Source organism: Littorina saxatilis, linkage group LG2, assembly GCF_037325665.1.
Source record: "Littorina saxatilis isolate snail1 linkage group LG2, US_GU_Lsax_2.0, whole genome shotgun sequence".
NCBI lineage: Eukaryota > Metazoa > Mollusca > Gastropoda > Littorinimorpha > Littorinidae > Littorina > Littorina saxatilis.
In genome coordinates, this window is record NC_090246.1 from 39,185,121 (window position 1) to 39,200,491 (window position 15,371).

Genomic DNA, 15,371 nt, shown 5'->3' on the forward strand with positions numbered 1-15,371 from the left:
GAAGATTCTTGGCTGCGACTTTTGAGTTCAAGCCGATCAGTTTGTGCACAGTCCCAAGATTTGTCTATATTTATTTATCACTTAAAATAAAATACAGTTTTTCTTTTAATGAAACTGTAGATATGTCAAAGACTGTTTTGAATAATTTTGGGGGGTAATTTTCTTTAAGAAATAACTCAAGTGAATGCACAAATTGTGTACTAAAGTGTCGGTACAAGGGAGACAATTTGAAGCCATTTTAAAAAACAAAGCAGTATATTGCATAATAATATCCTTCAATTATAACAAGAAATAAGGAATAAACGTCTCTTGACATGTTGTCTACCTAATTATCTTGATCGCATTTATTTAAAGTGGGAATCGTTATGTTCGTAAGCTCACATACAATCATTGATGAAACAAACTCAGACCAGACCAGAGATTTGATTGATAATGGGCCCTTTATTCTATACAGTACCAGAGTAAATTATATAAACCATTACATGACAAAATAAGCTTCTTGCTCTTTGGAGTGATGTGGCCTTTGGCAGTTCATCAACCCAGTAATGTAGACCTGCCTTTTTTTACGAAGTAGGTACATGCATACCGAAAGATCACCATATGTGTGAAACCATACTGCAGTGTCATTTTTCAGTAGAGAATCAACAGAAAAAGAGCGTATGTTCTCCTTCACCTTCATGTTGTCTTTCTTCAAGCCAGAAACATCTTCAGTCAGACGATTAATCACAGAGGCCTGTTATGTAATTATCATCTGCAGCTCTGCCAACTTGAGGTAGTCTGTGTTCCAATAACAATACCCTCACATGTAGTCGTGTCCCTCTTTGCAAAGGCATGATCTGGCCCTGGTCCTAAGCTCTCACTAGATGCAGAGGGCAAAGGAATGGCTGCTTCTGTAAATACAAAATCAAATATATACATTAGCAATATAATCAGCATCAATGATCTTGTTATCAGATTACACATGCATCACACTCACAGCATTTAAGCAACAGATCTCTGGTTGATTGCATGCACGCGGCTTGTCGACAATGTCTAGATCTTGTTTGTTTGTTTTCTAAAATCTTGCAATTGTTTCGTGACCCTTCCTATGCATCCGTTTTGGGCTGCCGATTCATTTTAAATTTCTTATACACTGATGTAGGAAGACAATTTGAAGTCAGCAGATCATAAATTGATAAAAACAAACAAAGCTTACTTGGCTCTGAGTCTCTTCCAGATCCGATGATATTTTCAGCGTTGACACTGGGGGGTGGAAGCAAAACCGCTTGCTTGTCGTCGGTCTTCACTGAGCGGACAAAGTCACGTCTCCGACCAGTACCTTGTCCTTCTGCTAGAGTCACTTGTTCTTGATGTTCTCTCAAATCCAAGATTAAGGGTGGGTACGAAGTCAAAGGAGTTGGCATCGTTGATAGCCGTGCCATTGCCAGACACGAAGTGACGCGAGCAGACTTTTCAATGGCACAGATCTCTGGGCACAACAAACCCCTGTTGTCGGATTGCTTGCACCCATCGCGTCCTTCGCTGTTGCGCCTTCGCAATTGCACCCATCGGTCGGAAAGCCATACAATGACAAATTCTGTCCACCGTATTTCTCTGTCTTCATTGATTCCACTGTTGCACTTGCAGTTGTAAACACAACAGTTTGTCTCGTCGTCTCCGCACTTTACTTTGCACCAAGCCTCGTTGTCGATTTTTCCTTTTGCCCCCTAGTTCCGGTAGATCTGACAATAAACTTCACAGCGCATGCGCCAAAATTTAAGTGAAAAAGGTCTCTGTTGAAACTATATGTTGCAGTGGTTAAGAATCAGAAGACAGGAAGATTATTTTGCTTTATTAATAACAAGAGGCGAAGCCTTCAAGGCTCCCGTAAGAAATCGACAAACATTAACACAAACTCAATCACTCCGTCACACATACACGCACACAGTAAGCATAGACACAGTGCAAGAGTGGGAGACGCTAGATCTAGATCTGTCTGTCTGTAGCCTACTTACGGGGACACGACTGCCACTGAGATCGACACTGCCCTTTCGACAGCGCTTCCTCGCGCAGACACTGAAAACACTCTGTGCAGATCAACCTGTAGGAAATCTCCTTTGGTATCTTCTTTATCTATTTTTTCTTTGGATACACACTTTATCTACATACGTGCCGACGAAATGTTGATCATTGCTTCAATACTTTGAAGCTGTTGCTTGGATAATAACCCGGTAAAATTAGCATTTCGGTGTTCAGCCAGTCTTTCTTACAAACAGACACACACATACACACACCCACACACGCGCATGCATGCACGCACACACACACAGGCTCACACACACACACACACACACACACACACACACACACACACACACAGTGACTCACACAGATCTCATACAAAACTCATACACACATAGACAGACGGACCGGCACGGTTGGCCTAGTGGTAAGGCGTCCGCCCCGTGATCGGGAGGTCGTGGGTTCGAACCCCGGCCGGGTCATACCTAAGACTTTAAAATTGGCAATCTAGTGGCTGCTCCGCCTGGCGTCCGGCATTGTGGGGTTAGTGCTAGGACTGGTTGGTCCGGTGTCAGAATAATGTGACTGGGTGAGACATGAAGCCTGTGCTGCGACTTCTGTCTTGTGTGTGGCGCACGTTACATGTCAAAGCAGCACCGCCCTGATATGGCCCTTCGCGGTCGGCTGGGCGTTAAACAAACAAACAAACAAATAGACAGACGGACACACACACCTTTACAAACAAACACACATACACACACAAACATACACACAAACTCATGCACACACACACACACACACACACATACACATACACACACACTCTCTCTCTCTCAGTCTCTCTTTCAAAGGACGGGCTTGACACACACGCACGCACACACACACACACACACACACACACACACGCACGCACACACACACACAAACACACACACACACACACACACACACACACGAGTACACATACACAAACAGTAACAATAACACATGTGCACAAAATGAACACACACACACACACACCGCGCGAGAGAGAAAGACTACAGGGAGGCATGACGTCATGATGCATTAATTGACGTCAAACACTTTTGACCGTGACGTAATCTTATGCGAGCTTTATCCATAGTCTTGGATAACCACACACACATAGACTCGGAAATGTTAAAGTTTCTATCACACACACACACACACACACACACACACACACACGCACAGACAGACAAAGTTTAGCATCGCATAGGCTACACTTACGTGAGCCAAAAACGAGACAATATTTTACTAGAACTTTGGCTCGAAGCAAAACAAATGTTTTATTTGTTTTTATTTAAACTTTTTTTCTTCTATTTTGGCTCCTTTGCAATCTATATTTTTGGCTCACGTAAGTGTAGCCTATGCGATGATAAACTTTGTCTGTCTGTGCGTGTGTGTGTGTGTGTGTGTGTGATAGAAACTTTAACATTTCCGAGTCTATGGATTACGTCAGTCTCGGTCAAAAGTGTTTGACGTGTGTGATAGAAACTATTTGAAGACGTCACATTATGACGTAAGAGGGTTAGACGTCACGCAAAGGAATTACTGAAAGTCTCGGTCATTGTTATTGTGAGCGGGCCGAGACTACTTGGCAGATCCAGGGTCTCGCTTTCTTGCACAGTTTCACCTATGGCGCTTACTGTGTGTGTGTGTGTGTGTGTGTGTGTGTGTGTGTGTGTGTGTGTGTGTGTGTGTGTGTGTGTGTGTGTGTGTGTGTGTGACGGAGTGATTGAGTTTGTGTTACTGTTTGTCGATTTCTTACGTGAGCCTTGAAGGCTTCGCCTCTTGTTTCGGATTGTTATTATATAATTTCTGTTCTTTTTTTCTTGTTATTTTTTTTAATATTGATATTTTATGTGGATGTCACAGAGAGAGTGGTTTGCTTCTTGGCTGGATTACATGGGTTGACAACTCTCTCCTGTCTCTACCCTACCCGGTCACTGATCAGACACATGAATGTCAAACCACGTGTCTGGTCTTGGTAGTCAAAAATGGTTCTCTTCAGCACAAGAGTTTTCTCTGAGATACCTTCTACTTTGGGGTGGGGGGGGGGGGGGGATGCGTTGTACTCTCTGGTACCCTCGAGGAGGGTCTGAGTTTCCCAGTAGGCTATCTGGGAAGGGATATTTCACTCTCTCTTTTACCTTTCGCAGGAAAAAAATCTCAGCTGACTTTCAGTTGTTTCTTTTACATTTTTGATCTTTTGTTGATGGTGGTGACAGTCAACGCTGTTAAGAGAGCTTAATTCTGTCGCAAAATAAATCTGGATTGCCATGAGAAAATGCGACACTGCCTGATTTTGGTTAGTCGGTAAGTTTGAAAGTTGAATGATGTGGGAGATCAACAGGTCGGTTAGTTGTCACGTCGATAGATTGAATTGGTAGGTGGATAAGTTGCTGGTCTGCTTATTCCACCATCATAAAAGTTGAAGGGCAATTTTGTTATTCAGTTCTGTTTGCAAAGTTCGCCATGCAAACTTCTCATCTCACAGCTTGGATATCTCAATTCGTTTTGTCTTTGATCTAATTTCTTAAAGAAAGTGTCCTTTCCTATTATTCGTTGAAGTGTTCACCAGCTGTTTGTTTGTTTGTTTGCTTAACGCCCAGTCCACCACGAAGGGTGATATCAGGGCGGTGCTGCTTTGACATTTAACGGGCGCCACACACAAGACAGAAGTCGCAGCACAGGCTTCATGTCTCACCCAGTCACATTATTCTGACACCGGACCAACCAGTCCTAGCACTAACCCCATAATGCCAGACGCCAGGCGGAGCAGCCACTAGATTGCCAATTTTAAAGTCTTAGGTATGACCCGGCCGGGGTTCGAACCCACGACCTCAAGATCACTGGGCGGACGCCTTACAACTAGGCCACCGTGTTGCGGTTTCACCAGCTGTTCGACTGGTACATTAAGTTGATATTATCTTTGGTGTCTTTCTGATTAAATGTTCAAATTACTTTTCTGTTCTTTCTTTCTTTCTTTCTTTCTTTCTTTTTACATTTAGTCAAGTTTTGACTTAATGGGTTCAGAAAGACTGGAAATCTAGACAAGCACTGTTAGAAGAAAACCTGAGTTAAAGACATATTGCTGTTTTTTGTTCGTGGAGGTAAACTAACTTCGTTCGAGTGTGCGGTAATAATTTTGGAAAGACTGATAGGCTGAATCCGGGAGAACACGCCTGTGGGCCATTTACCCCCCTCTGCAGAATTCAGATGGGATAAAGGTGAAGGCGCTCCAAGTATTGTATTGAAGTCCAAGAATGACATCCGGAAACTTTGTTGTCAAAAGATACTTGAATGGTGCAATCTGGTGCCGTCCGAGCCCAGAACTTGCAACTGTATTATGACTACCAAATCTGCCGTGTGCTGACAAAACCGAGTAAGTCCACTGAAGCTAGTTCTGAGATAAACGACTTTTTCTGTTTTATTACATTTCTCAAAAGTGACGATTATCTTGATCAACCTACAGAGATAATAAGATAAATAGCATTATCGTACGTTTACAACCCGAGTTTGATAATGATCTGATGGATGGTTTTTGTTTTGTTGGGCATTTTGTGGACTTACTTGGTTTTGTCACTTTTTACATTTAGTCAAGATATGACTAAATGTTTTAACATCGAGGGGGGAATCGAGACGAGGGTCGTGGTGTATGTGCGTGTGTGTGTGTGTGTGTGTGTGTGTGTGTGTAGAGCGATTCAGACTAAACTACTGGACCGATCTTTATGAAATTTGACATGAGAGTTCCTGGGTATGAAATCCCCGAATGTTTTTTTCATTTTTTTGATAAATGTCTTTGATGACGTCATATCCGGCTTTTCGTGAAAGTTGAGGCGGCACTGTCACGCCCTCATTTTTCAACCAAATTGATTGAAATTTTGGTCAAGCAATCTTCGACGAAGCCCGGACTTCGGTATTGCATTTCAGCTTGGTGGCTTAAAAATTAATTGATGACTTTGGTCATTAAAAATCTGAAAATTGTAAAAAAAAAAAAAAATTTATAAAACGATCCAAATTTACGTTCATCTTATTCTCCATCATTTTCTGATTCCAAAAACATATAAATATGTTATATTTGGATTAAAAACAAGCTCTGAAAATTAAATATATAAAAATTATTATCAAAATTAAATTGTCGAAATCAATTTAAAAACACTTTCATCTTATTCCTTGTCGGTTCCTGATTCCAAAAACATATAGATATGATATGTTTGGATTAAAAACACGCTCAGAAAGTTAAAACATAGAGAGGTACAGAAAAGCGTGCTATCCTTCTTAGCGCAACTACTACCCCGCTCTTCTTGTCAATTTCACTGCCTTTGCCATGAGCGGTGGACTGACGATGCTACGAGTATACGGTCTTGCTGAAAAATGGCATTGCGTTCAGTTTCATTCTGTGAGTTCGACAGCTACTTGACTAAATGTTGTATTTTCGCCTTACGCGACTTGTTTCCATTATATCAGATCTAAAAAATTTGACAGATCTAAGCAAGTGGACTTACTTGGTTTTGTCAAAACATTTGGAAGAAAAAGTAGTGCTTTTTTTGAGGATGAAAGTCGCTTGTTCATTTCAATGCGTTATTCTCTCAAGTGCCAGGAGAAACGTTCCGTATAACTCTCGCTTACTCTATTACACATGTCGTGTGCACATTAGAGCGCTTACTTCCCTTTGCTTATTTGATCTCTAAACAACGCTCTGGCTCATTTCGGTACGATTCTCACAGATACTTTTGAAGCGAACCTCAGTGTAACAATGTGTGCGTTTGTGTGTTTGTTCTGATTAAAACCAGTCTTGATCTAAGGACTATGTCCAGTCAAGAATAAAAGCTGGTTCTTGTGTATGACTGTGTACGTGAGTGTTAGTTTGAGTGCCTTGGAGAATGATGAGCATATCAGATTGCGGTGATTTGTTAAAATACATATTATTCACGTAAAAATTTTTAAGCTACACAGCATGTTTTTTTGTTCCGGTAATGTTTTGTTGTTGTAAGTTTGGGTGGTACGGTTACTACTATAGTTACAGCCTTAAATCACATTATTTGAAATTCAAATCAAACATTATTTACCCGGGTTTGATGTCTTAACAAGAAGAGCAAACGCTCGATCGAGTCACTTTCGCAGTTCTGAATATTATATGAGGCATCAGATGGACAGGAAGAAATTGCTATTCACAACACAATACAGATGTAAATAATTTGATGTAAAGAATAATCCTATAAAGTTTGAATCAAATCCGATGAATAGTTTCAGAGATATGATATTTCAATTTTTTTCCTTCAAGACATACCTGTGACCTTGAAAAAGGTCAAAGGTCACCAAAGCAGACGTCAAAGTGTAGAGGTCACTGGGAGTCACGTTCACATAAAATTTGAGCCCGGTCACTTTTATAGTTTCCGAGAAAAGCCCAACGTTAAGTTGTGTGTTGCCGAACAGAAAAGGCTAGTTATCTCCCTTGTTTTTCTGATAACGTTCGTAAAAGGCTACAGATGTAAATACTTTGATGTAAAGAATAATCCTACAAAGTTTCAATCACATCCGATGAACTTTGTCAAAGATATAAAATGTCTAATTTTTCCTTTGACGCTGACCTGTGACCTTGAAAAAGGTCAAAGGTCAACGAAACCATCGTTAAAGTGTAGAGGTCATTGGAGGTCACGACTAAACAAAATATGAGCCGGATCGCTTTGATAGTTTCCGAGAAAAGTCCAACGTTAAGGTGGTGTCTACGGACGGCCGGCCGGCCGGCCGGACGGACGGCCGGCCGGACGGCCGGCCGGACAGACTAACACTGACCGATTACATAGAGTCACTTTTTCTCAAGTGACTCAAAAATCGTTTCTTGAAATTGTTATTACGAAATATTTCTGGACATTAAAATGCTAGCACAGGCACGAAAGTGATTTTATTGCAGGTGTCAATGTTTCCTGAATCTATTTATAGATGTGTTACGCTTGAATTGATATTAAGCAATTCAGGTGCCGTGTGGACATGGTACGGAAACATTCACTGTCCCGATTGACGGGTTTTAACAGCGAGGACGCAATTTTTGTGAAGGCGTTTTAGTTCTGCTTCTTCTTCTTCTTCTTTTGCGTTCGTGGGCTGAAACTCCCACGTACACGTGTGCTTTTGCACGAGTGGATTTGTACGTGGATGACCGTTTTTACAAAACCATTTAGGCAGCCATACGCCGTTTTCGGTGAAAGCATGCTGGGTATTTTCGTGTTTCTATAACCCACCGAACTCTGCTTTGGACTGCACGATCTTTTCCGTGCCCACTTGGTCTTGTGCTTGCGTGTACACACGAAGGGTGATAAGGCACCAGCAGGCCTGCACGTAAGTTGACCTGGGATATCGGTAAAATCTTCACCTTAATTACATGTCAGGTGCGGCCGGGATTCGAACCCACGACCTTCCGCTTTGGTAAGTCTTTTTTTTTTTAAATGATATTTTTTGTCCATCAAAAAGAAAAAATCAATGCGCATCTTGTGTGCTAATTTCTACTTTTTAGAGTGCTTAGATAAACAGATATGAACAAGTAAGTCCACAACCAAAAACAACTTTTTAAGTGTGCATGAATGTTTTGACAAAACCAAGTAAGTCCAAGGGGTTCCCAATTTTCCTATAATGATACTGTAGTTTTAAAATTCTTGTCAGACGACCCATACAGAAAATACGTCATTTTAAGTTTAGAACTCACAAATGACGTCATTTAAAGTTTAGAACACACAAATGACCTCTTTCGATAAGGCGAGACATAATGACGTCACCTTATGACGTTTTATTTTAAACATTTTTCTTCTCTATCTATATAATTCTCCTGACGATCCTTGTCTCTCTCTCTCTCGCCCTCCCTCTATCCCTCCCTATCTCTCTCTTTTCCTCCCTCCATCTCTCTTTCTATCCCTCCCAACCTCTCTCGCTATCTCTCTCCCTTTTACTCTCTTCCTCCTTCCATAATTCCTCTTTCCCTTTATTTCTCTCTCTCCCTCCATCCCCCCCCCCCCCCCTCGACCCTGATTTCTTTCCCCTCTCTCACTATCTCCCTGTTTAGTCTCTCTCTCTCTCTCTCTCTCTCTCTCTCTCTCTCTCTCTCTCTCTCTCTCTCTCTCTCTCTCTCTCTCCATCTTGTGCAAATTCGTAATGTTAACGTTATTTTCACTGTTTTGTCATTTATCTTGACAACACTTCTTCTTTAGCAGCCATGCTTGCACCAAAACTAGCACCCCTACTAACAAGACTTTGACGTCATACTGGCAAAAACATTGCATTCTGATTGGTTATAGCGTCATAAAGGTTCTTGTGATTGGTGGATGGACTTACTTGGTTTTACCAGCAAATTGACATGTAATTTTTTTGGAGAAATGTTTGAAGTTGTGGACTTACTTTTCTATATCTCCTTATCTATTTATTTTACAAAGTCAAAATTTACACACAGGCTGCTTCTTGATTTCTTAGTTTTGATGAACAAAAAGATATCATTTTTGGGAAAAAATGGACTTACTCGGTTTTGTCAGCACATGGCAGATGTACTTTAAACAGTTTTTAAGGTGTGGACTTACTTTTTTTTATATCTCCTTATCTATTTATTTCACAAAGTCACAATTTACACATAAGGTGCGCCAGCTTTGATGAACAAAAAATATCATTTTTGAAAAAAATGGACTTACTCGGTTTTGTCAGCACACGGCAGAAATATGTGTGTGTGTGTGTGTGTGTGTGTGTGTGTGTGTAAATGTGTATGTGAGCGGGGGGTGTATGTGGGTGTGTGTGTGTGTGTATGTGTGTGTGTATGTGTGTGTGTGTGTTTGTGTGTGTGTGTAGAGTTCTTCAGAGAAAGTGTTTGTGTGTGTGTGAGTGTGTGTAGAGTTCTTCAGTCATGAGATGTTTACGTCAAGTTAATGCACGACTTTTCACCAATGGACAATGTTGGGAAATAACTCTGTACTACCTGTGGAACAGTTGCGTCCCTTCCAAACAGAGAAGTGCCAAACCGTCAATGTTGATTTGTGGGCTCAAGCAATAACGGCATAAAGGAGCTCCAATGTTTTTGTTTTGCAGTGTCAGCTTCATAATTATAATGATGAGCTTGTATGTATCTGTAATGTTGAGGAGCAAGGTATACACACACACACACACACACACACACACACACACACACACACACACACACACATTGTGCGTGTGTGAAAGAGAGAAAGAGAGAGAGAGAAACAAAGAGAAAGAGAGAGAGGGGGGTGCGAGAAAGAGGGAGTGTGAGAGAGAGAGAGAGAGAGAGAGAGAGAGAGAGAGAGAGAGAGAGGGGGAGTATGTGAGAGAGAGAGGAGAGAGAGGAGTTAGAGGAAGTGTGAGAAAGAGGGAGTGAGAGAGATAGAGAGGGAGAGAGAGAGAGAGAGAGTGTGTGTGTGTGTTTGAGAGAGAGAGGAGTGAGAGGAAGTGTGAGAGAGAGGGAGTGAGAGAGAGAGAGAGAGAGAGAGAGAGAGAGAGAAAAAGACTGACTATTAGGGTTTAACGTCCTCTTAGACCAACAGGTCTATATTGGGACAGGTAGTGGTAATACGCTGAGGATATGGTGTGATACTTTGATTCGAACAAGCCCGCTGTGGCTGTCTTCTTCGACACACCAGCATTGGGTTTGTCTCGTCAAAGTATCGAAATACGATCATAATAATCAGAGACGAGAGATGATGCATGCGTGTCTTCGTGTTTTCCAAGCCCTGAGACTTTCGCTGTGAACGTGGGATCTTTTTCGTGTGCATGTGTGCACACGGGGGTGTTCGGACACCGAAGAGAGTCTGCACAAAGTTGACTCCGAGAAATAAATCTCTCGCCGAACGTGGGGATCGAACCCACGCTGATAGCGACCAGCTGGCTACAAAGCCAGCGCGCTACCAACTGAGCTACGTCCCCGCCCCAGAGAGAAAGAGAGTGACAGAGAGAGACAGAGACAAAGACAGAAAGACAGAGACAGAGAGACAGAGAGAGACAGAGAAAGAGGTATGTTTGCCGAGGGTTGCACACAACTGTTCTAACAACTTGGGAAGGGGACAATTAGACACTAAGACTGGTACATTTGGTGGCTGTTTAGGCGTTGCTTTTAATGTTTATTATGCTCAGATTCTGCAGCCAGGTTTTCTGACACACGGAGACGTGCTACTTGGAGCAGACGACACAAGTGACGACCTTGTTTTCGATGTAGGGAGGACAAGGAAGACTTCCGCACCTAGTGACCACGTAGTAGAACAGAAGACCCTGGTCATCCCTCCCGGTGCCGTGGACGTGTCCAGGACTACGATCCAGACACACGTACTCGCCACCTTGGTGATTGTGTCGCTCTGAAGCCAGGTGTCCGGTGTAGTGGGGTGTCCAGCCAGGGGGACAGGTGAGGGTGGCGGGCATCATGATGGTGGTGGACTGGGGGGCCAGGCACACGGAGCAAGGCACGTCGTACTGTAGGTGACCAGGGATTTCTTGATACTCACCGCCGTACAGAGTGCCGTAGTGTGACGGTATCGCCGTGTTGTCAAACTGTGGCGTCCTGGTCAGACACAGAGTGTTGGTTCCGCCTCCTGTCATGCTGTAGAGTTTTCCTCCGGCAACTCCTTCAGTGAACACACGAAACATTAAAGCTTTTAATGAGACACCAACGAGTTTTTACATTAAGTCAAGTGTTGTAATTGTGTGTGTGTGTGTGTGTGTGTGTGTGTGTGTGTGTGTGTGTGTGTGTGTGCAGGTGTGTGGGGGGGGGGGCGTGCGTGCGTGCGTTGTCGGTGTGTGTGTGTGTGCGTGTGTGTGTGTATGTGTGTGACACTTACCAGTATAAACCAGACTGGTGGTGCTGGGACAGGTTGTTCTCCCCCAGCGAACGAAACTCGAACCTGGAAAAGTAAGAACAGCACTGAACGTTAGCAACTGGGTTATTTTATTGTTGATATATAACGTCCCTAGCAGGTCGGGGTTTCAACTCTCTACAGTGTCTCCCACTGTGTCACAATGCTTCCCACAGTTAGTGTGTCGAGACAAGAGAGAGAGGGAGACACAGAGAGAGAGAGAGAGAGAGAGAGAGAGAGAGAGAGAGAGAGAGAGAGAGAGAGAGAGAGAGAGAGAGAGAGAGAGAGAGAGAGAGAGAGAGAGAGGAAGAGAGAGGAAGAGAGAGGAAGAGAGATAGAAGAGAGAAAGAGAGAGAGAGAGAGAGAGAGAGAGAGAGAGAGAGAGAGAGAGAGAGAGAGAGGTCAGAACGTTTATTCGCCAAAACTTAGAAGTTCATTGCGATGGGGAGATTAGGGGAATGAGAAACAATTTCGAAACCGAAAAACGTTACACAATGTACACATCAATGGGATGGCTCACTATTTCCATCCCTTAGCCGACATGGTAATTTCCGCGTCAGTTTTTGTATTGTCCGTTTTGTGTGTGTACAACTAATTACACAGTTCTCTCGAATGTCGAGTCGCGAAGCATATCCGAAGACAACAAATGTGCGAACCGTGTGTAGTTTAATACAAAAGAAGTTCGCTACAAAATCATTTTGATTGATACATGTATAACAGGACAAATAACGCCAACTTCGTAACACGTGAAAGAGGAAACCACGTGCACTGACAGTTTTCAATGGACAGATTGCAAAAATTGTGGTCGTCATTTGCTTCTATCTTGCGTTCTTCACGCGTGTTACAAACTGTGCTAAAGTAGTTACAACTTAAAATTAAATAGTGGTTCGGCTGTGATGATCAGGTCTGTGTTGTACAAAAGTAAGGGCTGCGGGCACAGGAGGCTGCGGGGAAACCACACGTTACGAAGTTGATCACGGAAAAAGTATGGTTAATATTTAGCCTACATGTGATTTGAAAAATATTGTTGAATTGAATTTTGATATGAAGTTAAATGAAATAAGAAAAATATTTCAAATTTGGTCAAGAAGGAATATATCACCATTTGGAAATCGTGATGCCTATACAAATTACCACCGATCGGACAAATGATATGAACGGTGGACATAATTACCTTTTCCAGTCCAGGCCCTGTTTGGAAATGACATGATTAGAGTACATAATCATGCAGGCCTACTCGCGACTAACATTCAAACGAAGTAACTCTTGATCAAACAGGCACATCCGGGACAGTCGATGTCCGCCATGTTTTTGACTGTTACCATGTGGTTCCATCCTGAACAAATAAAATGATACCTTTCAAGTTCAACACATCTTTGGGTTCCATTGTTTAATGCAAGGCTATCCTGAACATGGTGTCAGAAGTGAAACTGAACTTTCATGCAGAACTGTGTAACTTTTGAGTGCAAAGTGTCACCATAACATCGACATCGGCAAGTAAGTGTTCTTTCTTGACTGAAATTTCAACATAATGCGCCTAGATCCACCCAAGCGTTTCTCCTTCCAAGCAGAAGAGTGGCCTCTCTGGATAAGTGAATTCAAGCGTTTTAGAAATGCATCAAAGTTGAAAGATGAAGCAGGGGATGTCCAGCGCAACACACTGTTGTACGAGTCATGGGTCCCGATGCAGAAAAGGTTTTCCGGTCGCTACATTTTGGCAAGACACGGACGACGAGGAAGACACAGATTTTGATACTCTGGTTCAGAAGCTGGACAGCTACTTTATGGTGAAGAAAAATGTCATCTACAAAAGGTCACAGCTACAACAGAGAAGACAGCGACATGGTGAAACAGTAGAAGAGTTTTTCAGAGCACCAAGAGAGTTAGCAAAGCACTGCAACTACCAGGATGAGGAAGACCAAATTAGGGACAGATTAGTAGTCGGTCTCCTTGATACTCACTTGAGAGAAAAACTGCAGTTACAGCAGGATTTGACACTAGACAAAGCACTGAAAATGTCTAGACAGTATGAGCAGATCAAGAACCAGTCTAAACAGGATAATGAGTCCACAGGTACCACTGACGAAGCACAGTTCAGACACTCGATGTCACACTCTCATAGCTCAAGAGGCAGAGGTTACAACAGAGGTCATGGACAGCAGTCTAGACCCAGGCGTGGTGGCTCAAGTTTTCGTCCCCCACAAAGAGGAGGAAGAGAAGAGAATAAATCAGGTCAGTGTGGAAAATGTGGCTACAAGCATCAGAGCAAAGATAAATGTCCAGCACAAGGTCAGATTTGTAGGAAGTGCAGCAAAAAGAACCACTTCGGAAGAATGTGTCGCACGGGTGTGCATGAAGTAGTGACAGACTCTGAAGAAGAAGAGAACGGTGAGCAGCAAGAAGAGTTTTTGCTTGACGCAGTCGTCACTGAGAAAAGTGAACCGTGGATGACCACACTTCGCATCAAGGACACTGATGTTCGATTTAAAATCGATACAGGCGCTGACATTTCTATTATGTCTGAACAAGCTTTCAGGAAACTGAAAAGGCAGCCAAAGCTAAAAAAAAGTCTGCTGCTGTGTTGACGTCACCAGGAGGTAGACTGACCGTGTGAGGAGAATTCTACGCACAGACCAACTACAAAGAGAACCACTACAAGTTCAAGGTCGTTGTAGTAGCCAGTAGGGTAGGCAACAACCTACTGAGTCGATCAGTCGCAGCAAAGATGGGGCTAGTGACACGAGTCGAAGAAGTACACAGAAGTGTGTTTGGCACTACAGGACTACTACACACTGATCCAGTCCCTATCAGGCTGAGGGAAGATGCAGAGCCTTATTGCGTGACTACAGCTCGCAGAGTACCATTCCCCATTCAGAAGAATGTGAAGGCGGAGTTAGAACGAATGCAGTCAGCTGGAATAATTCGAGAGGTTGTTGAACCCAGCAACTGGTGTGCACCCATGGTGCCGGTGGTGAAACGGAACGGCAGCATCAGAATTTGTGTGGACTATAAAAGACTGAACAAAGCCGTCAAGCGTCCGCATTGTCTGATTCCAAACCTTGGAGACATTGCGCCCAAAATGGCCGAGTCTACCGTATTCTCCACTCTGGATGCAGCGTCTGGATTTTTTCCAAGTTCCATTGGCAGGAGACAGCCAGAAGCTCACTACATTCATGACTCCATTCGGGCGTTTCTGTTTCCAGTGGGTTCCTATGGGAATTTCTCTAGGCCCAGAAGTCTTCCAGCACAAAATGAAAGAAACACTCCAGGGACTGGAAGGGTGCGAAACCATCATGGACGACACTATTGTGTATGGCCGCACCATGGAAGAGCATGACCGTCGTCTCGATGCGGTGCTGGAGCGAATCAAGAAGTCGGGGCTGAAACTCAACAAGTCCAAATGCCACCTGAGACAGAAGGAAGTAAAATACTTCGGGCATCGGATCAGTGAGGCCGGCGTCAGCCCAGATCCTGACAAGGTGAAGGCCATTAGGGACATGCCTCCACCTACCAACG

General features: G+C 43.1%; 1 protein-coding gene and 1 long non-coding RNA gene across 2 annotated transcripts in view; both read right to left on the bottom strand.

Moving 5' to 3' along the window:
* Nucleotides 1–417: 417 nt before the first annotated feature.
* Nucleotides 418–1,477, bottom strand: LOC138958966 (uncharacterized). The gene is made up of 2 exons (XR_011453556.1): nucleotides 1,196–1,477; nucleotides 418–890 (listed from the first exon to the last, which is right to left on the bottom strand). It is a non-coding gene; the product is annotated as an uncharacterized lncRNA (long non-coding RNA).
* A 9,620-nt stretch (nucleotides 1,478–11,097) lies between these two features.
* Nucleotides 11,098–15,371, bottom strand: part of LOC138958968 (uncharacterized) — a 36,270-nt gene continuing 31,996 nt past the window's right edge. The window contains exons 7-8 of the mRNA XM_070330316.1: nucleotides 11,841–11,903; nucleotides 11,098–11,627 (exon numbers count right to left, since the gene is read on the bottom strand). Of these exons, the coding sequence (XP_070186417.1) occupies nucleotides 11,179–11,627; nucleotides 11,841–11,903 (512 nt within the window). The 3' untranslated portion in view covers nucleotides 11,098–11,178. The remainder of the gene's footprint in view (nucleotides 11,628–11,840; nucleotides 11,904–15,371) is intronic.